The following is a 26,332-nucleotide window of genomic DNA, read 5'->3' on the forward strand; positions in this document are numbered from 1 at the left end:
CGAGCAAATACATGTTATGTAGCATTTCAAAAATATTTTATTAACATTTTCGTCTTATCCAGACAGACATTAAACACCACACCCCTGTCCTGTTTGTAAAGCATCATCACAATCAACTTTTTCTCCTGACTTCACGTTCTGGGACATTACTGTAAAAAGGAGATATGGGGGGGGGGGGGGTTGGCTTGGAATTTGCCTTTGCCCCTCTGATCTCAAGGTGTCTGATGGAGCTGGACAAGTGGATGCAAGATTGCCATCCTTGGAGCTTAACATTGAGACTATCTACACACACTTGCCATGAGCTCTGAAGTGTAGAGTGTTAGTAGGGAGGATACTGAACCAGGGTTGATGTGCACTCCCAACATGCTCGCCATCTCTTTACATCAACCCTGACGTGAGGAAGTAGCCGCTAAGACTATTGGCGAACTGATTGTGAAACTTAAAAGGGGAGCTTTTAGTGTTGGTAGTGGGATCCATCTCAAAGTTTTAGAGGACTTCTCAATAAGAAACTTGGTCTTGGTAGGCATTATCCCCCTCCCATTACATTTCACTGTCTACAAGTTTCACGTCTCATGTTTAGAATACAGCTGGTTGGCTGGTGTGTAAAAACCAACATGGCAGTTCAAACAGCCAAGGTATCTACTACTGATCATGGTGATCCATGGTTTAGAGTTGGCACATTGATAGCGTGTGTGTTTGTCAATCAAGCTGTGTAGATCTTGTACAGTATATATATATATATACACACACACACACAGCTGGATAATGTATAAGCCGCCGCCTCAAACTGTCTGCCTGAGTGGCAATGTTGGTGAACGCAGTGACGATTAACCCATTAAGACCTGGAATCGTATGTCATTTTTTGATTTGAGCTAAAAGGCAGTATTTTACACTTTGGCTATTCAAAAATAGCAGATCTACAAGCTCGTAGAGCTTGTAGATCTGCTATTTTTGAGAAATCGTGAAAATATATTTTTTAAAGCAAACATTTGTAACTCAAATCTTTGGGTCCCTGGAACAAAATATTTTGAGATGGGGGTCTGCGGCCAAATACATATAGGGGTCCTTGACATGAAAAACATTGAGAACCACTGACATAAGTTTTTTCAAAAAACACTTAGGATTTAGAAGACATTTTGTAGAATCGTCCGCAGGTCTTAATGGGTTAAGTCCAGCAAACCACATGATATGCACTCCCTTTCAATGAATGAAAAAACTCAGAAGTAATATCGCATAACTGCATAATCGGTCTGAACGAGCCGTACAGAATTCAGAGTGGGCATGTTATGGAGAGGCGCTGGTGTGGCCTGGTTCGTGGCATGTCTGTCTGAGCCCAGTGTGTGTGTGTGTGTGTGACTGCGAGTATTGTTTCTGACAATAGGCCACTGTGTGCGGTGCCAGCCTATCCTTTCGCCATAGACAGAGACAGAGCAAGGTGCATTCCGTAAACAGCCCTTATACTGTCTGAGCTCATGTAGGTTTCAGTGAATGAATGAATCTAATTTGATTAGAACCTAGATGTACAGTCTTTGATGTCGGTGGAGGAAAAAAAAAAGACACTGGGAGCTCTGCCGAGTCAGCACACTGGACATTTCGGGGCGTAAAATCAAATGCATGCGGCAAATGACCGGAGCATGAGGACTGAAGATAATGCATAGTGTGGAGATAACGTGGACAGGTGGGGTTCCATTATGACATTCGTTTTGAGTCCCAACAAGCCAAATCTAAAAGAACACTTCATGAGAAACGGTGTGCCTTTTAAGGGTGGCTATAGGCTGGGAGATAGACCTTTTTTTTTTAAGGGTGTGTGAGCTTCTTGGTCCTTCTCTGTAAACAATCACAGAGGCAGTGGCAGGATGACTGATATATATGTAAAGTATATATATATATGCACATATAAATACAAACATACATACATACATACATACATACATACATTCATACATACAGGATGGGGAACTGAGGGAGACAGGCTCCTCACACAAACAGGCTGGTATGCTGGTGAAGAAACAAAGAAACAAAGAAACAGACAAACAAAAACCAGCAGCAAATGGAAGAACAAAGCAGGAACAACGTGTGAGTAGTAGAAGAAAACAGAAAAGTACAAAAAAAGGCTGATTTGTTTTGCTTTTAAACAGGTGTGTCAGTCTTTCGTATTTGCCTGTGGCAGATCTGTGTTTGTGATGTAAATATAGTCCAAGAAAGCCATTGGTTGGTTTAAAGGTTTTTCTCCTAAGGTCGCGCTGCGGGGAGGTCTTCCCTCAGTTTTGGCCGATTGGTGGTTTGGCCCGTTCCCCCTTCACAGCAGCAGGCAGCCGCCCCTCTTCTTGCGCTTGCGAACCTGCAGCGCCGCCCTGGTGGCCATTTCAAATACCTCCCGCACACCATCCTTCGTCTTGGCCGAGCACTCCAGGTAGCCGAAGGCACTAATGCGGTTGGCCATGTCTCTGCCTTCCTCTGGCTTCACCGGCTCCTACAAAATGAATGCACATCAGTGGTTTTCAAAGTGGGGTCAGCCAAACGAGTAGTTTAATTTCACCAACAAGTCATGACCTTACGATACATACAGTACATACCATTACATGACATGTGGACAAAATAGTCTTTTCATAACAGGGTTCCTAATACAGAATCATTTTAAATTGGAATCTGTGGTCAAGGAAAATCTATTTGAAGGTCCATGACATGAAAAAGTTTGAAACCCCTGGCCTAGCCTGGCCTGCATACATACATACATACATACATAGTTCATAAGGCACTGGTTATACAGGAGACAAATGTCTTGCTGGGTTCTACTGATAAAGTAGTACTACCAAGATAAACACACACCTGTTTCATCTTGGCCAGCTCTCTGCGTGTGTGTTCGTCATTCCTCAGGTCCTTCTTATTCCCCACCAGGATGATGGGGACATTGGGACAGAAATGCTTCACTTCAGGCGTCCATTTCTCTGGAATGTTCTCTACAAGAAACAGAGAGACACATGGTTCCATTGAAGTCCAATCCTGCTGTTGTTATCCACTTCACTCACACACTCACATTCCACCATTCTGCCCTACAAGGAGAATTGGGAGAGTCCTTCCCCTTGTCACAGTGGAGACATAAACACTCAGTCTCAGAGGCCATTGACCCCGGGCTGATTCTCGGTCTAGGCCAGTGGTGAAGACCAGTGTTCTTGTTTTCCCTGGAAGGAGATGCCATACTGAGATAGTACAGTATGGAATGTTAGCTGTGGCACAGCCAAATCAAAACGGTATGGGAGAAAGCCCCATGGCGGTGGTTTTACAGAGGGGGCTCTATACATCATGTCAGCCAACAGGGACAACTTATTTAAAGACTTGGGAGGATACTGAGAGCCTAGCCAGAAATACGTGATAGATTATGCTCCCGTTTGCTTACAGGAAATGTCAGAGCCTCTAAGTTTCACTGACATTGTCTGTATCGTCATGCAGATTGGAAGCAACTGCATGAAAAGAAAACGTTCGCACTCAAACAAACAATGTCAGCTTCTTTTATAAAAATAATGTAGAACACCAAACTACAAAATGAATCGGCACTGCACAGTGCCAATTCATGCATGACATAACACAGAACAGCAAACTAATCATTCTACACAAGTTATGCAGTAATGCAGTGGTTCTCAACCTGTGGGTCGGGACCCCCAGGGGGTCCCCACATGATTTGGGGGTAAACAACAAACTAAACTATAAAAACTGGTCAAACATTGGCCAAATTGTATAAGAAAGAATAATATAAAATAATATAAGAAAGAGGCAAACATTGTGAAAATAGACGATCTACAAGCTCACAACGCCTCGTGTTGCAAGGTGTTGTGAGCTTGTAGATCTGCTATTTTCACAATATTTATCTCTGGAACGGAGTCAAACAAAAAGCCACAACTCCATTCCAAGTGCTTGTCAGGGTGGGGGGTCCCCAGTTAAAGTATGATTATTTTGGGGGGTCAAGGCCTGAAAAGGTTGAGAACCACTGCAGTAATGCATCGTACCACGGTAGCCTGGAATCCAACCTCGATTCGCTACGTTCGTCTTTTTCTCACCTCCGTTACTCAGTCTGGCCAGGGTCCTATTTGACTCAAATACGTAGCCAAGTCAGGAAGTCACTAGAGTTTTACATTGGACAACACTGGTCCCGCCCCCCCGCCCTACAGACCAATCAGAGGCCGCGGGCTGTTTTCTCTTGTTTGGGCATGGAGATAGGAGGCTTCCCAGACTGTGAACTTAAGTGAGAAAAAAGAAAACGCAGCAAGCAGGCTGGATCCCAGGCTAGTACCACGGCACATGCATATTCAATTGGCCCCTATACTGTACTGTACATGTGTGCACACACCCAAATGTAAACACTCATACTGTGTATTGAGCCATATACAATACATACATACGGGTTGCGAACTCGGTGAACTCGAAGAAAACGAGCACTCCTTTTTCAATCCGACTGGTTTTCCAATCATTCAGACAGATTTTTTTTTATCTTATAACCCCATTTCTTAACTTCCATTTATTTTGCTGTAGAGATCTGTAGAGATACGTGTCCCTTGCGGTAATTATTTCCCTAGGGATGCCCTATTTGCAGTTTTGCACCAAACTATTCTTACTCACCGGATGTTGACTCTTAGGCTGAAAATCTGTGACGCCGACATGTCATAAATCCTCACCTTCCTTCTCTGTGCTAACCTCTTTCATCAACCCTCTTTAACAATTACAATGTACTGTAACCTGCCACCCTGTGAATGCTAGCAAGCTACATACTTGTCATTTTTTGGATAGCTACAGTGTCTGTGGCAATTTAACCAGTGCAGTCTTGCCCGCACCTCATGTTTTAACAACTTTCACCCTGGCGTCCCGATTGGGCATGTGATTGTAAGCATAAAAAAGAAAAGAAACAACTCAAGCGAAACTAGCTGTAGATCAGCTAGTTTCGCTATTTGTCAAATGACAAAGTATATAGGGCTTAAGTGTTTAATGCAGTGCTATGCAAGGCGTCTCATCTGTGGCTCTTTCACAATGACATTCCACTTCCACCACATCGTGGATGGAGCGCGGTCACCACACCTTGTGCTCAACACTGCCCTGGACAACTGTGGTTGTCGTTGTTTCTCCATGAAGCACAAACAACCCGAATGTCCCCGCCCCATCCAAAATACATAATGGGTTCATGCCAGTGTTCTACCCTGTTCAATCTAGATTTCCCTGCAGACCTCCTACCAAAAAGACAAAGACAAAAGGACAAGACTATAATGCAGATGTAGTCTGCTGTAGTTTTTCTTCGGTAGCACATGCCATGATTAGTTTGGCATCTACATTAAACTATCCAGTGTTGAAAAGAGCTGAAAAACATGCAGGAGAAGCAAACTCTTTCCAGTAAATGTTGCATGTACACACAACCTGTACAGGTCTTGACATGTACCTTTCCAGTCAAGTTGTGGAATGATCAACTTTCTTCTTGCTCTGGGAGGGCCCTTTTAGACTTCTTGTAGAAAAAAAAAGACTCAAAGGCTTTTAAAAAAAAACCACCTTGCCAAGGGGTGGTCAGGCTGGCCAAGTCACTTGTGACTTGGTTGTAACTATTTTTTTAAAGCACCTCTATGGGCCACACACTTAATCAGTTAGTACAACAAATCCTTATCCTTTTTCTGTCTGTTATATCCTTTTTCTGTCTGTTATAATCTTCTTGCAATCATTTTATTACGATAACCTTTAAGTCTTATTTTATTCCACGACATTGTTAGCAGCCGAGTTATGTCCAGCCTTACCTAAACTATCAGGGCTGTCTATGGAGAAACACATGAGGATCACATCTGTGTCGGGATAGGAGAGAGGCCTCAGTCTGTCATAGTCCTCCTGACCTGCTGTGTCCCAAAGTGCCAGCTCCACCTGAGAAGATAAAAAGGACAACACATTTAACTTAAAACAGAGAAGGGAGGGTCATCGGAGTCAAAATGATTGAGTCTTAAGATAAATTGGGGGAGACAGTCAGGACAGGGTGCCTCGCTAATTTAGAATTAAAAGAGAAAGGCTAGATAATATATTGGGGAAATTAACTTGAATTTAATTCCTGGTCATTTAACCCATTAAGACGGGTGTTGGCTATTCAAAAATAGCAGATAATACAAGCTCACAGTGAGTCACTTCGTGCCGCGCTGCGAGCTTGTAGATCTGCTATCTGAAGAATTGTGAACATTTTTGCACATTTCTTTTAAGCGAACAATTTTAAGTCAAAGCTTTGCGTCTGGGGGTCCCTGGAACAAAATATTTTTGAGATGGGGGTCGGCAGCCAAATAGAACTTGGGGGATCCTTGACATGAAAAAGTTTGAGAACCACTGATACAGCAACATAGGTTTTTCAGAAAACTGTTAGGATTCAGAAGACGCTTGTAGAATCGGCCTCAGGTCTTAATGGGTTAAAACGAATTCCCCTGAGCAGGACATGGCTCCCCAGGCTCTCCTCCAGTTGTTAATCAAACAGTCAGCAGCTCCTGAGAGGACTCCATCTGACCTGATCTGAATGGAACAGATAGTTTGCCAAAACAAAACCTGCACTGCAAGAGACTGCAGCACACATTAAAGTCTGGGAATGTGCTCTGCAGGAATGTCTTGATGTACAGTAGCCTAGATATGTCACTTTTTTTAAATCATGTGGCCTGTAAGCTGCTCAGGCTGATGGTAAAAGTCTGCCAACTGAATGCTGTCTCTTGGCTGCTGTATGGCACAGTTTTGCCCTCCCCACACACACACACACACAAAGGCAGTAATCTAACCCATACCACTTCAAAAAGTGGTAAGCATTTCAGTCAAGACAAAAAAATGTCAATCGGTTGGGTTTTGGCAGACTAGATCAGCTTTTATGGCTCGCTGCTGCATGGGTGTGCAAAGACTTTGGTCAGGATAATCCCCCAATGGTACATAAAAACAGATGCTGGTAGGTGGGGCTGGCTGACTGGGGTTGAGTAAGTCATAGACATGCTTGACATTATTGCCTGTGAATGATGTTTGAGGTTTACTTGCGCTGTATTTGCTCACTTACGGGTTGATCCTGTTTAAGGTAGAACTTCCTGATTAAACTTGCATAATGTCAGTGAATTAAAGTTCCCCAGAGAGCAACCCTGCAGTGCATACCTACTGTCTAGTGTCACCTTTTTATTAGGTTTAAAATACAAAAAGGTGACGTATTCGTTGTTTAGTTGGACTATCACCTAAATCCGAACTTCACTCAGCTCAGCACAGCCAAGCCTGGGGGGGGGGGGGGGCGTTTCCTGTGGGAACGTGTTGCAGCGGATTGAGCTGTGCCACATTTCCTGTCTGGGAACATGAGGGTAGCCACGGCATGGCATGGCAAGGCAAATCCACTGGTAGCCTGGTGACACTCTCCCAACTCTGTCCTGGCATTTGGTCACCACTGGGTGTCTCTTAGGAGTCAGCCAATTCAGCCATAATTTACTTGTGCTTACTGTGCTTCTCAGCTCATCCACAGAGGATCTCTTCAGGAAGCATCAAACCCATCTGCAACCCTCTGCTTATCTGCTCAATGTCCACGACTGCCAGCACTGAAGTATATTTACATAACTTCACATTCAAGTCTATTCCACATTCGTGAAATTGGTGAAATTGAATGCTCAGAAGTGTGGCAGCACGGTGGTTAATACAACCGTATCTTGCATGTGCCACAGCAGACTGTATACAAATTAACCACATTAACCCAATTCTGGACTTGAGTCGTGTTGTGAGCTTGCATTTTCACTTTCAGAGTAGAGGGAACATAGGTGGTGGTTGGGGGTAGCGTATTATACACCCCTGCGGCGGACACCAGTCAACTATAGGGTTTAAATGGTTAAAGCAGTGGTAGAGCCTTGCACCATATTGCAAAAAAAACCTAAACTCAGATTTGAGGAAGTGAGCTGATCCAAGGTTTCACAGCACAGGAAATAGGGCCAGGAAACGGGGCATTAGTCATAATGTATTGTACAAAGGTGGGTAGGGAGCGCCAGCCAGGCCTGCGCAGGAAGTCTGTGACGTTCCATTTCCTGTTGTTGACTGTTGGGTCTACACTTCCTTGCCAGCCTCAATAGACATAAGGACTTCCTGTCTGTCCTGCCCACTCATCTCCCTCAACCACCACCATCCATTTCGTCCTCTCTTCTATCATTGTTTGAACTAAAAAAGACTTCCTGTTCCCTCAACTCTGAAGGTTGACAGGGTCAGAACACGCGAGTACTGAAGCGATTACTTTCCACACGAGCCAAAATACTTTAGGCGAGTACATGTGTCTCACTGGAGCATCCAAACCATCCTCCTATCTTTAACCCATTAAGATCCGAGGCCGATTCTACAAAATGTCTTCTAAATCCTAACAGTTTTCTGAAAAACGTATGTTGCCTTATCAGTGGTGCTCAAAACTTTTCATATCAAGGACCACCAAAAGTATATATATATATTTGACCGCTGACCCCATCTAAAAAATATTTTGTTCCAGGGAAACCCCCAGAATCAAAGATTTGATTAAAATGTGTCGCTTGCCTAAAAGAACAGATCTACAAGCTTAGCCGTCACAAAAATAATAGATCTACAAACTAACAATAAAAAAAAAAAATTGGTCTGGGCTGGATGATTTGGAAAAACATTTAACATCTGAGGTCCTCCATCCCTTCCATTTCATTTTACATTATACTCATCAGGCTTCTGGTTCATTATATTTGTGCAAATATTTGTGAAAAAGCTGACGGTTTTAATTAAAATGTATAGTGCTTGCAGTAGTTGAAAAAGGTAATTGAAAAACACGGCCTCCCTTGTGCATTATAAGGACCATATCAGTCACCAGAACCAGGGACGTGTTTTGAATGAGTCTAACATGGTTCAAGTTTGAAGTTCAATGGGCTTCAAACTGAGGGGGGGGGGGGTGTATCTAATAAAATGGAGGTGTCTAATAGGTGCACACAAATGCCAGAAAGTACACATTAAAATGACCCCTGAAGGGTTTTTAAAGTGAAATACCACTTTAGCCCACTCGATCCGGGAACGCATCTGTGTCATTTTAGATTTTATAGCTATAACCATTATTTTATACTTTGGCTATTAAAAAATAGCAGATATACAAGCTCATAGCGCTATTCAAAGATTTGCATTTTCACGACATTTTCACGATAAAAAAAGAAAGAGCAGGTCCACAAACTCATAGCGGTGCCGCCCTATGAGCTTGTATATCTGCTATTTTTGAATAGCCAAAGAAATCTAAAAATGACACAGACGCGTTTCCCAGTCTTAGCTCCACACAGTGCGCTAATGCACGCACTACGCTTATTAGCCCGGTGTCTGTCACACACGTTCAACTCTTTTTGACTTTTATTTACTTTTGTCGCCTGTCTCTTCTGCTTTGTGTGTGTCGGGGGCTGGGCCCCGCCCTCTTGTGAACCAGAGAGTAGAGAAGAGGACAGAAAAATTGTACGACCGACCGAATAGAGACTCCTAATTGAAACAGGTGCACATACAGTAAATTATATAAACAACATGAATAAACATACACTACTTTGTTGCTTTAATCAAAGAGTATAGTCTAGACGTGCTCTATAATATATGAAGCGCCTTTAGAGACATTCTATTGAGATTTGGTGCTATATAATATAATATAGTAAAATTGACTTAATTTTCAGGTGGGTGGGGGCTCCTGTTGGGAGGGCGGGGCGCCCTCTACAATACAATGGTAGGGGAAACAAACAACACATAGTTGTCAGGGGTGCCCCAGGGCTCTACAATAGGTATGCTACTTTTATTCCTGCCCCAAATCTCTTTGCCCCAGAATAAGGACGCTACGGTTCATGTGTTTAAAATCCCGCGAGTGCAGATCACATGTGTGTCACTGACTGTGTGTGTCCTTCAAAACTGTACCTGCTTGCTGTCCACCTCAATGTCAGCGATGTAGTTCTCGAACACGGTGGGGACGTAGACCTCAGGGAACTGGTCCTTGCTGAAGACGATGAGCAGGCAGGTCTTTCCACATGCTCCGTCACCGACGATCACCAACTTCTTCCTGATGGCTGCCATCTGCCAAACAGAATGGAACACTTTAACGAGGTGTCTTTTATTCAAATGATAAAAATGGTTTATCAAATCAAAACTTTATTCATATAGCACATTTACAACAATTGAAATTGACCATTTACAACAATCGAAATTGACCAAAGTGCTGTACATAGAAAGCATCAACAGAACAGGCCTGTGCAACAACATAGTCACACTGTCTGATAGGATATGCAAATAATAAAAACATGAAAAACAAATTAGGAGAGATTAAAAAACCCCAATAGTCAAAATTTTTAATGGCCTGGTCCCCTTTTATTGAATTTACCCTTTCTCTTTCTACAACTACAGGAAGTGATACTGTATTTTAGCTGAAATAAGTTTTTCCTATCATGACATGTCTCAATGTCTTATTTTGTTCCTGTTTACTGTGGTTTCTAGAAAAGATGGGCACTCTTGATCAATTCATCATGTTTTCAGAGATACTTGGATATGTGTGGTAACCTAAACGTATTTTTAACAAATCAATTGTACTATTGTCTGATTAACATCTGGTTTGAATACACTAAACCGCCGTAATCTTACTAAGGTTCATTTTAACATTTTATTTTTATGTGTATTTAATTTCAAATCCCGACTTCATGTTAAATGATTTATTACCCTTTTTTCTTCCCCCCCCCCCCCCCTATAATTATTGTTTTGTTTAGTTTTTTGTGAGGGAACCGGGGAGGGTGGGTTATATGTGGGGTTGTATGTCTTTATACTTGAAAATCCTATAAATAAAGTTATAAAAAAACAAACAAAAAACTATATTCTGAGCACTTCTAATGGGAAGGGATTGGCTGTTCCAGAGCGTGGGGGCAGCAGCAGCAAATAGCGCCTTCATTCCAAAGCACTTCGTAACATTCACCAATTCACACACAGTCCCACACCGACAGTGGAGGAAACCCAACATTATCACCAGGAGGAGTCAGAGGGTCAGTGCCTTACTCACTTTGTCATTAAGCCAAGGAGAACGAACTGGGAACCTTCCATTGCCATTTCCCGTAAGTGGCCGCACTACCTCCTGAACCACGGCCCTAGTCATTCATTCATTCTTTATTTGATCCGCTCATGGTAGTGCATAGCAACTCAATTGTTGGCCTCAATTAGTCTTTTCAGAGTCTTATCTCTAAAAAAAAAGAGAATGCAGAATGGGCAAAATAGGAACAAACTCCCACACAAGCGCTCCGAGTCAATTCTCGGAAAAGCACGGTTGTAGCATGGCAAATCCATGAACGGGTGGGAGGGGAGGGGGCAATAAGGGAGTCAGAGCGAAACCGAGACAGAGTGAGACTGGTATTAAAAGAGGGGAGAAAGGAAGGAGAGAAGAGGTGATCCAAGTCTGTCGGAGAGCCGCACCCTCTTCCTCTTCCTCTTCCCTTTCCTATGGGCTGTGTGTGTGTCCTGTCCTGTGGGCCTAGGTGGAAAACAGAGCATGGCAAGGCTGAGGGTTCAGTCAGTGTTGGCCTGGAAAGAAGAAGAAAAAAAGAAAGAAAGAAAAAGAGGGGGGGTTGGGGGGGATAGCAGGCGGCGCGCCAGTCCTGGGAACACTGCAACCCCACACAGGCACAGGATGCAATGCTCTACATACAGCTAGCCCACGCATGGTCTCTCATACACCAGCACGTAGCAGCACCTCTTAAAAAAAATAATAAAAAATGCTGCTGCTGCATCACCTTGGCCTAATAATTTATAGCACCTACAGCTTTGGTTGGTGACAGGCCTGTATTGCACACAATTCTCTCCCCGATTCTTTTTACTTGCATCCCTGAAAGGTGTGTCTGAGTGCAACCTGGCTTGCAAGTGACACACACACACACACACACACGCACGCACACACAGATCAATAGCCATCTACCGCAAGCTGACAATAATGGAGAGGAGGCAGTAGGTGATGAGACAACTGCTCGGCTGGCTGCCAGCAGCCTCAGCCTCCACAGCTAGGCCTGTCACAATTATTACCTAAATCGTCTAATCGCAATTATTTGAGATAGTCGCAATTATTTTTGCATAAATCGTCATAATCGTTTCCATGTAGGAAAATTTTCATCCATCCAACAAACATTCTCCAAAAATAGCAGAAATAGATGATCTACAAGCTGTTATTTTTCTCATTTGAAAGTATACAATTATTAAATATGTCAGTCATTTAAAGGAGACCAATTTCAACTTAAAATGAATTTTCAGTTCCCTGCCATTTGTTGACCAAAGTGTCCAAACCTTCCCTGATTAGGAACAGATAAATATAGTAGTTGTTACAGGCTCCACACACTTAGCAGCAGTGAATGGTTTCTTCTTGGCGAGTTGGAAAGTGCTCCGAAATGGCACGGAGGCCCTTTGACACTAAGCATAAGCTTGTCCTCTGAAACAAATGAATTTGTCCACTGAAACTGAAACAAATGAATTTCTTACAGACAGGATGACATCTCCTGCAAGCGTGTCTTCCTTTCCTAATCCATTAAGACCAGGAATTTTTGATTTTAACCACTTTAACAATTATCTCATACTTTGGCTATTAAAAAATAGCAGCTATACAAGCTCATAGCGCGCCACCGAATGCTTGTAGATCTATGAGCTTGTAGATGTGCATTCTTTTTAAATCATGATAATTTGTGCAACATTTTTAATATATATATTTTTAAAGCGAACAATTGTAACCCAAATCTTTGCTTCTAGGGATTCTACAAATGTCTTCTAAATCCAAACTATAATGTTGCTATAATATCTTCGTATTTATTTATACATACACACGCGCACACACACACATTTTCACAATAAAAAAAAAAAAAGCAAATCTACAAGCTCATAGCTGTGCTATCTTGTATATCTGCTTTTTTTGAATAGCCAAAGTATAAAATAATGGTTAAAGTGGTCACACAGATGCATTCCCGGTTTTAATAGGCTAATGCAGTTGTGCCAAAACCACGCCCATTAGGTATGACGTTTGTTGTTGAGGTCATGTGTTCGTGCAATGCAGCTTGGCTGCTCTAATAAGTGGTTTTCTTTCAGTTCAAATGACAGTATGAAAAGTGCAAATTATAAAAATCATAAATATAATAAATGAAATGTAGTACCTGTCGAGATTACTTTTAGTATTATAGGCATTAATTTCCTTCGTGAATACTGTTTGTGTTTTCACATGATTACTGTGCAGACTGATGAACATGAAAAAAGAAGGCAGCTATTACAATGTGCTTATTAATGTGTCATTTGTTTTCTTTATGAAGGAGATTGATCATGAAATTGGACCAATGTGGAAGTCTTGGATAAGTATTACTAGGCTAAATGGCTTTTTCCCCCTGAATTGTGCCAAGACGCAGTTTCTCGTTAAGGTATCTAACATCAATCACAAGAGAATGAAATGTTTTAGTGCTATACAACACTAAGAAAAATGTGGAACTGATAATGTTTCAATTCAAACACTTTTGTAGCAGAACAGTGGTAGGAGGACTGTCAAAGTATTGGAACTACTCCCAACTTTCAAACCCTTTTCCTTCTGCTACGATTTACTTAACCATCCTTGGCCTACTCTTTTTGTCCCTCTACACAAAATCTCTTCACTGCATAGCCCCATCTACATTTATTATCAATTTTTGCCAAATGTCCACCTATTATGTCATGCCCAGGATAGCGACACTTGGGTTCAAGTGATTAAGAAGTATACAACGTTTTTTGCGTACAGCTTCATTATTGAACATTCAATCTGAAGCAATATATACTGTATGCGTTGTGTATGTCTCTTAACATTGCAGTCCAGCCCGTGTTAGGTAAATATAGGTAGTAGCATATGTTAAGAACTCTCTCAGGCTTTGATAAGAATATGAGCCATTAATAATAATTGTTATTATAACTATTTAATAATGCATTTCCTTTTTTTCCCCACTTCATTTGAACTTACAGAAAACAGCTCAATAGAGACATTTTAACCGAGTAAAATGTTAAGAAAAGGAAATCGATTCCGGGAGGTTTGGAGCAAAGGTCATTACATGTGGGTGTGGTTTTGGTACAACTGCATTAGGAAAGAAAAATACACCTCCTGGAAGGGTTAGTACATTCTGCACAGCGTGTCTGGTTCTACTCTGTAGGATAAGGAACACTGCCAGATACAACGGATGTACGTTTTGTAAATTTTTCCTACCCACTCCATACTACACTACACAGAATACAGCACATGCAGAAGGCCAGTTTAGCACTGAGGTTTACAAAGTGAAATATGCGTTGTGCAAGAGCTAAATTAATGTTTTATATTGTATCTTATCCTGTGGGCCAAATGCTGCTCACAGCTTGTATTAGCCATAGGCATTTGCCTTGGTGCACTGTAATAACAGTTACCAACTGTGTTATTCCTTATCCTCCACGTATTTCTTTAGCTGGAGTTCTTGCTCAGTCACACACGCACACACACACAGACACACACCAACCCACACACAAATCAGGCCAGTGTTGTTGGGTTGTCTCTGGAGAAAGCCACCTGTTCTCTGTGATAGCAGGCTGCTGCTTAACTCCATACATCATACTGTCACTGCCTTAGGACACACACACACACACACACACACGCACACGCGCGCGCGTACGTGACTGCTAGCTACAATACAACCCTTTCCATTCGCAGTTAGAGATAGCTTCACAAAATGGAGCTTGTGTTTTATTTCTCCTGACACGATACAGTAATGCGGTTGGTTGCTGATGGCTGCTCACAGTGCTGCCTAATAAAACTGCAGGAATAGATGTACTTTGTAGGAGTGATGAGAGCCCATTCTGGCCTGTGTGTGTTCCGTTACAGGACATTAACCCATTAAGACCTGAGGCTGATTCTACAAATGTCTTCTAAATCCTAATAGTTTTTTGAAACACTTATGTTGCTATAATCAGTGGTTCTGACCAAAGACCCCCAAAATTATATGTATTTCGTCACGGATCCCCATCTCTAAATATTTAGTTCCAGGGACCGCCAGAAGTAAAGATTTAAGTTACAAAAAATATATATATTCAAAGATGTTAAACAAATGTTCATGATTTTTAAATAATAGCCAAAGTATAAAATAATGGTTAAAATCTAAAATGACAGATGCTTTCCCGGTCTTAATGGGATAAAGGTGGCATATGGATTGTGAACCTTTCCTCCTTTTCAAATTTTTCCCTCGTCTTTTACGGCTTCCTCCTTTGGTTTCTGCCCCTGCAGTCAATTCAAACTTTACTGGCACAAGGAGGAGTCCAATCCGACCTGTCTTAGGTTTTCTCCATTCCTCCCCCATGTCCTTTTCCTGAAGTCAGAGTCAGACACTTCTGGCCAGGGACAGGTCTAAGATTTCACCTCCTCATTCCAACAAGTGTTTGCTAAAGGATAGTAACACTGATGCGTGAACGTTAACGTTGAGCAGAAACCAGCGTAACCGAAAGCACAACACTTGATGAAACCAAGGTCAGTGCTACCAGTAATACAATGCCACGGATTGTGCTCAGGCCTGTCTCAAGATTTTTGCTAAAATTTTGAGCAAATTCGTATGAAACATGTATATGTTACATTAACCTCATTAAGTGATCAAAAAGTTGAAAACCCCCATACCACTCCCCAATGCAATTAACCTCATAGCCAGACGTGTTTTAATATTGGGTTACTTTCAAATCAATTGTATACTAAAAACTTAAGTGACATTTTCAAGCAATAATACTTAATTATCCCTGTGCCTCGAGTTTCTTTTGCCATGGGGGTGCATCAGCCTCAAAGAATGGCTCAAAGAATGGTTATATATGCACTGTCTACAATATACCATAGATAAGAGACACTGTCACAGACATACAATATACCATAGATAAGAGACAAAATGGATATGACGACGATTGAAAAACATGTGCTGGCTTGGTATGAAATTGCTCACATCTCCAACAATGTATGAGACAGAAACGCTGTAAACGAACCAGCTGCATCGCATGACAACTGAGCTGTGTCAAACCCAAGGGTTATGACTCACATCACAGTCACAAAGCAATGGAGACTGCAGGCTGAATGGTGAGCCATCAGATTCTCTCTCCCTTATCCACACACTCTCTGACCTTCCCATGTGACTACGCCAGAGTGTGTGTGTGTGTGTGTGTGTGTTACTATACTTGTGAGGACCAAACGTCCCTACAAGTATAGTAGAATATGAGAAATAGATGTTGTGAGGACCATTTTCAGTTTTTTTAAGATACGATTACAATTAGAAAAAGATTCAGGTTGGGGTTAGGTTCAGGATTAGACCTTTAGAGGTTAGGTTTAGGGGGTTGGGGTTAGTTTGGACTAATTAGTTAAAAATGCCCCCAAAATATCATAAATCAATCATGAAATCAGCTTCCTAAAATGTTGATGTCCTCACAAGTATAGTAATACAAACGTATGTGTGTGTGTCTTGGGATAAATGGGCCTGGCTTGCATAATGTTAGTCCCCGACTGAGGTTGCAAAAAGGGCAAAGTTCTCATTCCTCTCTCAGCAACTAGTGCTCTTTTCTCCCAGGCAGGTCTGGCGTCTCCCGTGCTGGAGTACTAGTAACACATTAGCCAGGGGGCCATTCTTGTTCACTGGACAAGGGAGATGGTGGTTACATTAACACACAAAAGCTTTATTGAGTTTCAGGAAGACTAGTGAAGAAAAGAAGGAGCTCTACCCGTTTCTCAAAGTCTCAACCCACTTCTATTCAAATGCATCAGTGACCACAATGTCTCCATGCAAATCATGTGTTTGGGGACCCGTTTGATTTATGTTAAGCACAGGATATTACGCTTTTATTGTACGATCGCTTACACTGGTCTGGGACCTAGGTCATGCAAAAATGAGTACTGTAAGAAAGTCACAAAAAGGTCTAACAGAGCAAAAGCCCTTATTGACAGTACTTCAGAACATCAGATGAGATATCTCATTACCTTGCATTATTTAGGTCTAGTAGACAGAGTGCTAAATGTAAATAAATGTCAAACACCAGGAAAATTTCAACAACGTCAAACCAACAGGAAACCACACAGTGCTTACTCAGCTGACAATAATCACTTAAACCTATACTTAGTGGACCGTAGTCCCCCAGCGGCAGCGTTCTATACCCGTAGGCTCCCTCCTCTTTTCGATTTACACTAAATATCTTCAGCGGAAATAGCCGATCCAAGTGTTAACCCCAGAATAAGGACACTAGAGTTTTTTCAGCTGACCAACCATATGAAGTTATAAATTACATTACTTCACTTGAGGCATGTCTGCTGGTTAGCAGAAAGGATTACAGTACATATACACTGTTGTGATTGTGGTGAGGAAAGAACCAATAATCTACTTAACTCCCCCCCCCACCCACCTCTCTGACAAACAGCAAATTTGTCGAAGAGGAAAACTAATTGATTATTAGCAACTCAGATATCCTGTTGCATGTACACAGTAAGTAAGTGAAAGTGAGGAGGACTGCAAATATAGATTTGTTTATTAGCGATTATTCTATTGAATAATTCAAGATTCAAGAATCAATACGGTCTTATTTGTCACTAACAAGCAGCGGAATGTTGATGGGACATGATGCTAACACAATATACTTTCAATTAACTGAATAATCTCAAAACGTATTTTCTTGATACACACACACACACACACACACACCTTTTTGTAATTGACTAAATCAGTCTGATAAACCACTTAAACCTGATATTATACTTCACCATACAATGGTGTCATGCAAAGATTTTGAAAATAGCAGATGTGAGGTCAGTCAGTGTCTACTGGGATTGTGCATTGCAAAGTTTGACACCGATAGGTCCAGCGGTGTCTGAGATTAGCTGTGTAGACACAGGCTCACAAACACAAACAGGGGCGAAAACAGAAGTATTTGCCCTCATTGTCTGCCTGGCAAAGACTATGATGATGATGACCAACAAAAGGTCACTGAAAGTTCACATGCAACATTAACTCTGTGTGTGTGTGTGTGTGTGTGGAACCATGGAAGGACGTAAGCGGTGTGGAATGTCTCACCCACTTAAGTTCCAACACCCTTATCCCCTAAATACACAACACCCCTGGTCCCAATCAGCCTTTATCTCCACTTCTCTCTCCCAGGTCCTCTCGCTTCCGTTCACATTTTCCACTCACAGGCTTGTTAACCACATGAACCCTACCGTTCCTAAGCGAAAACAGCCGATCTTCAAGCTCACAACACGTTGTGATGCGAGCTTGTAGATCGGAGATTTGGGGCAAAGGGGGAAAAAAGGAAGGTACCCACCTGGTAAAGTAAGTAGTATACAGGGTTTAGTAGTGTGTTGTGGTCAGATTATCCCATTAAGACCTGAAGCCGATTCTACAAATGTCTTCTAAATCCCAACAGTTTTCTGAAAAAACATGTTTCTATATCAGTGGTGCTCAAACTTTTTCATCTCAAGGACCCCCAAAATTATATGTATTTGGCCGCCGACCCCCATCTCAAAATATGTTGTTCCCGGGACCCCCAGAAGAAAATAATAGTTAAAATGTTCGCTTTAAAAAACAATACATATTCAAAGATTTGCACACATTTTCACGATTTTTCAAAAATAGCATCTAGATCTACAAGCTCGTAGCGCGGCACTCGGTGCCGCACTATGAGCTTGTATATCTGCTATTTTTGAAAAGCCAAAGTGTAAAATAATGCTTTTTAGCTCAAATCAAAATGTGACACAGATGCGTTCCAGGTCTTAAAGGGTTAAATCAGCCCACACACACCATAAAGATTTGCATGCAAATGAGTGTGCCGTGTGTATGCGGGTGAATACAAGTTTATAATAAAACGCTTGATTTCAGACCACACAGGGTTTAATATATCTCAACTCATTTGCATATTATACGCAGCCTGAGGTGAGTGCTAAACTCTGGTCGACCTGACCCGATCATAGATTACAGTGCAGCAAACCAGCAAGCTCTCTCGCTCTCCAAGTTTCTTTTTCTCATATTTTATTGCAAACATCATTCAGGCTATATATAAAAAAGGGACAGACTGAGGAAAGGCTGCCAAAGCAATGTTGGACTCTGTTGGAACTTTGGGTTGTGCTCGTGTTGGGCGTGATACAAGTCAAACATTGTCAAATCATTTCTACCTGTTGCTTCTATGCTCCATAAGCACAAAAAAACAAAGTAGCGATTCCATTCACCGTCATTCATGGCGACAGGTCTCAAAATAGAAAATCCCACTTTTAGCATTTTACTGCTTTGTTTGCAAAGTAGCAAATCAGGGCAATTTTTTCCATTACCAGAATCTCTGTTTTTGTGTGTTTAGGTGCAACTCCAGATATAGGCAAGATATCTTCACTTTTGCTCCATAGAAATTTATGACCCAATATATTCTCCCCATTGACTTGCATTGCACGCGAAACAGGTCTAGCGCAACCATGTAGAAAACAGGCCCACGAGAACCCCTACTCTTTAAACTAGAGCTTTCACCCGGACCATTTATTTGGGGTCAAAGGTACTGTTGAGACATGCACATGTTGCACATGTTGCACATGCTGCACACATTTTACATTAGATAATAGCCATTTTTCAGTCTGCAGACATATTTGGGCTCCCAAAAACGAAACTATTACTATTACTGTTTTTAATTACTCTGGTTTTTCAAACATGTTTAGCAGGTTGGGCTTAGATTTTCTGGCTTAGGCTCTCCAGTTAGCCTGGGGCTGGCTGGTAGTAGGATGCGCATGCTAGGGGTGTAGGGAGGGAGATGAAATGGGTGCAGCAGGCTGAGCCACGGACCCGAGCAGACGTTTGAAATAGGACAGAGCCATTGAGACTCCCCCGGCCCAATTTATCACAGAGCTCAGCTTGGCTCAGAGCAGAGAGAGAAAACATATCACAGAGATTTATCCATTCATCCACCCCCAAGCTTTCACTGCAGTTCAAACAGACAGACAGAGATGGAGCGAAGCAGGATGTAAGAGAGGAAGAGACGGAGGGACAGAGGTAGAAACAGAATGAAAGAGAAGAATTGCAGCAGATGTGGAGGGGGGGGAAAAATCAAGCACATAACTGAAAGTCTGATTAATATTCAGAAGAATATGAAGAAATAGGCCTAAATAAGTGGATGAAGTAGTCATAGGAGGAACTTGCGGAGTTAGCTAATCAGGGTTTGGGGAAGAAATTATGACTGCATTTCTCTTCCCAAGTCTTCTACAAAGACTGCTAAAAAAACACACATCACCCCCCTCGCTAGTTCGCTGAAAAAGCTGACCTGATTGTACCCCCACCTCCATCATCCTTCCTCTGTGTTCCCTTCATTGTCACCCTCCCTCTCTCCTTCTGTTCTGCCTCCTCTCCTCCAGGCTAGTACTGTTCTCCGTCTGTCTCTGTCTAATCCCATCCTCTCCCTCTCTCTCTGAGTGTGTTGCAGTGTGATGTCACCATCAGGGAGCTAATGTTCTGTATCCTTAGGATGCAACACTCCTCCTTTCCTGCTGACACACACCAGCACAAATAACAACTTAAAATCTGGGCAATATATTGATAAAGTGTCGATAGTGTGCTATGAAGACTAGATATCGTCTGGAACTATCGTGATATGGCAGTAACTCCTAAGTGTTTTCTTTTCCTGGTGCCCTATTTTATATTTTCAAACTTTTTCAAATATAGTGAAGTGATTATATTATGGCCAAAATGTCGATGGAGGTATTTGGTCAATAAGAGATTTCGTACATATGCCCCAGCCCTAGCTAAAAACACACACAAACATAACAAACAGGCTAGATGGTTGGATTCATGACAACACTCTCATTTGAGCAGTCCATCGATCAGAAACAAGGGACGAGTAGGAAGTTCCTACTAATAGGAGCTTGGACAAAGGCTAAGCTTTCTGAATGATGCAGTGTCTTTGAGTGAGCCTGACACACCATTAAGATACTCAAAAAGGAAAACCACCCATCCATCCCTCCCTCTAGCACAAAGACGCTTGTGTTTTAAAAAGCCATTTCAAAAGCCAGTATGCCTACAGTATGCATGTGCTACACTCCATTAGCGATACAATTTATGTTTGTCATCAAAAACAACAACACAAACACAAGCCAGGCATTTCTCACACAGCTTTGACTCGTGAGATTGCAGTCTCATTAGTTGCCATGTGACCATGACATTGATCACCTAGTAGACCACTGGTGAGAGAAGGTGGTCTTGAAAACCATGGCAATGCTGAATACACATCCCCAGCAACAGCCAAAAGAGAAAAGATTCCTCCAAAGATTATCCAGCTGCCGGGTCTTACCTTCCAAACAACTGCTGAGGACACGTTACTGTATAGTCCCAGCAGCAGCACAGAAACAAAAGCACAGCATCCATAGCAGGTCAGTCAGTGACAAAACGGGCCGAGACGGTTTAGAAGAGGCATAGGGGGCAGCAGGAGCAGGGTGAAATGCCCTCTGGCTATCCTGGAGCATACTGGTCCACAATGACTATATCTACAGTATGGGGCCTTTCACACTGACCTACTGAGCAACTCAGTCATCTTAGTTCTAATCTAAAGTGACTTCAATGGAGAACAGTGGTTTAGAATGAACTGCATGAACCCTAGCATCACATTTCTGGGGTGAACATTCAAGTGAAAATAGTAGATCTACAAGCTCAAAACACAAGTTAACGCATTGTGAGCTTGTAGATCTGCTATTTTTGTTAAGTTATTTTAGTGTAGAAAAAAAAAAGGAGAGGGCCTAGTATAGAGCCCTGAGGGATTCCGGTCAGGTCAAGTACATATAGGGTTTAAGTGGTTAAAGGGCGGTTTTAGAATTAGACTAAATTGGACTAATTTGACACTCACAGCCAATTGAAACTATTTAGACTTTTCTTCTGCTGTCAGACTTAAATCTAGAGATGTACCGATACCATTTTTTCCGTCCCGATATAGATACCAAGTACCGAATACCGGTCCAATACCAGTGTGTCATTTAAAAATCTCTAAGACAGTGGTTCTCAAAGAGGGGTCCAGCCAGGTACCCTCTGGGTTCGTTCAGGGGGTTCCAAATGGACCCTTACAGGCCTGTAACTCTGAGAGTGAACAAATGTTTGTACACTCTGAGTTATGGGGGTCCTTGAAATTAAAAGGGTTTGAGAACCACTGATCTAGGAATAAATAATAATTCCATTAATAGTTGCTTGTATCGGATTGGCATTCTCGCTGATACCGATACCAGCATTTTAGGCGGTATCGGCAGCTTCTCCGACACTGGTATCGGAACAACTCTACTTAAATGTGTGTGTGTGTGTGTGTGTGTGTGTGTGTGTGTGTGTGTGTGTGTGTGTGTGTGTGTGTGTGTGTGTGTGTGTGTGTGTGTGTGGACTGTGTTGTCATGCGAGATAATGACCATGCCCAGTCTGTCCAAGTCCACTACCTGTGTGAATTGCTTGGTCAGCAGTCAGCTGTTCCTCCACAATGACATCATACACAGTCCACACACACACACACACACACACACACACACTGTAGTGGGCACGCACGCGCGCGCGCGCACACACACACGCCAAGAGGATGGTGTGGGAGAATCTTTGTGTGCAATGTGCATTCCTCCTCGCCAGTAGACAAGAGAGGCTGCTACCACCATGTATTGTATTAATAACCAGTGTATTACTACGTAGTAACTGAAATGGGGAGTAACCCTTGTTTTATTCCACAAGTCCGAACGTTTTCTTCCAATTAGTTGGCTTTTATTTGTGCGAGAGCAGCATGTGGCAAGGAAAGGAGTTAGTTTATGGAACATGATGGTCTTGTTGCTACAGCGGATTCAAAAGGGTGTGGTGACTCCTCGGCAGTGTTGCCATGTCGGCTTATTGTAAGCGACTTTGGGCTTGTTTTTCTGTAAAGTTGCTTGTAAATATTGGTAGTTGCGGGTTGCGTTTTTTGGGGCTGGTTCCTAAAGCGTAGTTGCTTATTAGGCTTGCTTCCAATTTTTTTTAAAGTTATTATTTAAACCAGTGGTTGTCAAGTATTCATGATTTTTTTGTGCCAGGGAGCATTTGTGGTGTTAGAAAGTTTCAAAAAATATCCCAAATGTTATTCTAAGAGTTTTTTTTTTTAAATAGCAGATCTACAAGCTCACAACGCGTGGTCGACTATTTTAAAATATCCGATGCATAATAGGTTTAAGTGCTCATGTGGCCTAAGTTTCTTCTTTTGGGCTTGTTTTCCTAGACCTGCTTGCTTATTTCTCTCACAAGATATGGCAACACTGCTTCTCGGAGAAAGGAATGTCCTCGGGACAGAAAAAATAATGTTTAAAGCAGCAGTTTAGCAACAAGCGAGCAAAGAATAAAAGGTATTATGTTACAAAAAAGGGTAATTTAAAAAAAGACAGGGAAAGTGTTTATCATCAAGTAGTGATTGGTTTGCGTGATTCTTTTCTTCGCATTCCTAAGTCTTTGGTTTCCCCGAAAAAATGCTTCGAATACCGATCGATTCTCTCTCTCTGGCCAAACAGGTTTCCTCTCTCTCTCTCTCTCTCTCTCCCTCTCGAAGCAAGAATGAGGAGAAACTTTTCACAACAAGGTAGGGCTGATGGTGACGACGTTGTCCCCGTTAGGTGTTAAGTCCAAACCATGACACCATACAATCAAAGTTATTTGCTGTAAAAACCCACCAACCGTTGAGTTTGTAGATTAGATTCGTTAAGCACTAAACCATGAATGACCCCGGGGGAAAAAATGTCGAAATGTCTGTTAATAGGAACATAAAACATGTGAAAAGATTTAGAAAAAAATTAACTATTGTTCAAATGAGGTATTGTCTTAACATGTTTTGACTCAATAAAAAGTATAAAAAATAAAATCAAACATGAGCCGAAAAGATTTGTGCAACGAACCAACACGTCGAGGTTGGAGGAAGGAAACAGGTGTGTCCACCGATTTTTCGACACAATGTAGCCAGAACACAATGTAAGCATTGTTCATAACGAGCAGACGTGTTACTTAGCCAGAACACAATGTAACATTGTTAATAATGAGCAGACTTGTTAGTTACAAAGTAGCAAGTCTCAACTCGCCGAGCGTGTTGATAATATTCCAGGCTAAAGCGACATGCCTTCTTCTTCGTCTTCAGAAAAGAATCGCCTTCAAACTGACACCACCTACTTTTCCTTCAGAGCTCAAACAAAACTCCTGAAGTCGATCAAGGTTCGCGTTTACATTACGAATGACGATTTAAAGAAAAACAACATCAACAGCGATTAATTAACTTTCTCACCTCTCCCAGCCTGTGCTTTCACAAAATCCAAAAGAACTCCCGTCTTTTCTCCAGTCCTGATCTGTCGCCCTTCCCTTATTGCAGCTCTGATCAGTGATCAGGATGTATTGGCTTTACTTGGGGACTCTAGTCTAGTGTGTGTCAGCGGCGTTCTGTTCAGTGTTGCCATGTCCGCTTATTATAAGCGACTTTGGGCTTGTTTTTCTGTAAAGTTGATTGTAACTATTGGTAGTTTTTTGGGCTTGTTTAAGTGTAGTTGCTTATTTGGGGTCGTTTCATAATGGCTCCTCCAGTGGCTCTCAAATATTTCCATGTCAGGGACCCCCAAATTGTAATTGTATATTGTAATGTATTTGTCCACGGACCCCCATCTGATTTTTTGTGCCAGGGAGGGACCCCCATACCAGATTTGTGTTGTTAAAATGTACAAATTGTTAAATTGAATAAAGATCTACAAGCCCTTCAACGCGTCGCATCGCGAGGTTGTAGATTGGCTATTTTCAAATATCCGATTTAAAGAGCCCATGTAGACTTTTGTGCTTGTTTTCATAGACCGGACCTGGTTGCTTGTTTCTCTCGCAAAACCTGGCAACGCTGGTTCTGTTCCGTTCCTAAAAAAGAACCTCCCATACAACGTCGGAGCGGCCGCACGCTATTGGCTGCGGGGACGTTTTTCAACCGTTACAAAGGACGGAGGTCCCCGCCCCTTTACGGCGGTTAGAAAATAATGACATCATTATATAAGGAGGGGAGGGGGCTCACTGGTGTGTGTGTGTGTGTGTGTGTGTGTGTGTGTGTGTGTGTGTGTGTGTGTGTGTGTGTGTGTGTGTGTGTGTGTGTGTGTGTGTGTGTGTGTGTGTGTGTGTGTGTGTGTGTGTGTGTGTGTGTGTGTGTGTGGTCAAAGTTTTCCCATGCAGGCATAGGGCTATTGCATTGGTTCTCAACCTGTGGGTCGGGACCCCAGGGGGTCACCACATGATTTTGGGGGGTCAAACGTTGGCCAAATTGTGAAATGATATAAGAAAGAGGTAAATAGCCAATCTACAAGCTCACAACGCCTCGTGTTGCGAGACGTTGTGAGCTTGTAGATCTGCTATTTTCACAATATTTTTCTGTGTAACCAAGTCAAACAAAATGTAATGCCTCAACTCCTACATTCCATGTGCTTATCAGGGTTGGGGGTCCCCAGTTCAAATACAATAATTATTTTGGGGGGTCACGGCCTGAAAAGGTTGAGAACCACTGGCCTACTGGACAGTATGAGAATGCTACTTATAAATGCAGGATGGAGAATATATATAGGACATAGTTATCCATGACATGTCCTGCATTTATGAGAAGCAACTTTAAACTCATTTGTGGGCTGCAATCAACCCAATTAAGTTACAAGTGATATTATTATTATTACTATTATTATTTACATTCAAGCTCTATAATATCTATATCATGAATCATAGTGTTTGTTCATAACAGGGGTCTCCTGTCTCAGGTTGGGATACCAATTTTATCCAATCAGGAGAGAGAACGGTAACCGAGATTTTATCATCTCCCTTGTTTATCCTGCATCCTGTACGAGTTTTCTCTCCAGATTGGATACAATTGGTATCCCGACCTGAGACGGGAGACCCCTGTTATGAACAAACACCATGATTGTATGTTCTGTTTATAAGAGAGACAGGTAACCCCTATTATTGAACACTCAATAATAGCAATGATTACTATTGGACAGTGGTGTAAAGTAACTAAGTACATTACAATTATTTGAAAACTTTAGTTACTAGTTACTTTGTAGATTTTGATTATTATTACAAAACATACATTAACCACTTCAACCCTATATACATTTCAGCCATTTTAAAACAGCATTGTGAGCTTGTAGATCTGCTATTTTCAAAAGATATGTATCCAATTTATACATTTGAAAACTTGTGAAATGGGCCATTCTGCATAATTAGTACTTTCCACTTTTGGTACTTTAAGTACATTTTGATACCAGTTGTAACAGTGTCTACATTGCAGTATTGATACTTTTACTGAAGTAAAATATATATATAGCTATTTAACACTTATT

The 26,332-nt window shown here is 41.9% G+C and overlaps 1 protein-coding gene across 1 annotated transcript; it reads right to left on the minus strand.

Moving 5' to 3' along the window:
* Nucleotides 1-14: 14 nt before the first annotated feature.
* LOC308097532 (rho-related GTP-binding protein RhoA-D) lies at nt 15-24,402 on the minus strand. Its single transcript, XM_080445354.1, has 5 exons — nt 24,262-24,402; nt 9,895-10,050; nt 5,769-5,889; nt 2,830-2,960; nt 15-2,473 (listed from the first exon to the last, which is right to left on the minus strand). Exons 2-5 carry the CDS (start codon nt 10,048-10,050, stop codon nt 2,300-2,302), a joined length of 582 nt encoding a protein of 193 aa, XP_080301480.1. The 5' UTR covers nt 24,262-24,402; the 3' UTR covers nt 15-2,299.
* Nucleotides 24,403-26,332: the final 1,930 nt, after the last annotated feature.

This window comes from Gymnoscopelus braueri (assembly GCF_963280865.1).
Source record: "Gymnoscopelus braueri genome assembly, chromosome: 12".
NCBI lineage: Eukaryota > Metazoa > Chordata > Actinopteri > Myctophiformes > Myctophidae > Gymnoscopelus > Gymnoscopelus braueri.

Bases quoted from the DNA above. Each gene is read 5' to 3' on its own strand.
- LOC308097532 (XM_080445354.1), bottom strand. From the start codon at position 10,050: ATGGCAGCCATCAGGAAGAAGTTGGTGATCGTCGGTGACGGAGCATGT. The intron at 5,890-9,894 runs GTACAGTTTTGA...TTATCTTCTCAG, and splicing joins TTGAGGTGGACAGCAAGCAG to GTGGAGCTGGCACTTTGGGA. The intron at 2,474-2,829 runs GTGTGTGTTTAT...TTCATTTTGTAG, and splicing joins AGCTGGCCAAGATGAAACAG to GAGCCGGTGAAGCCAGAGGA.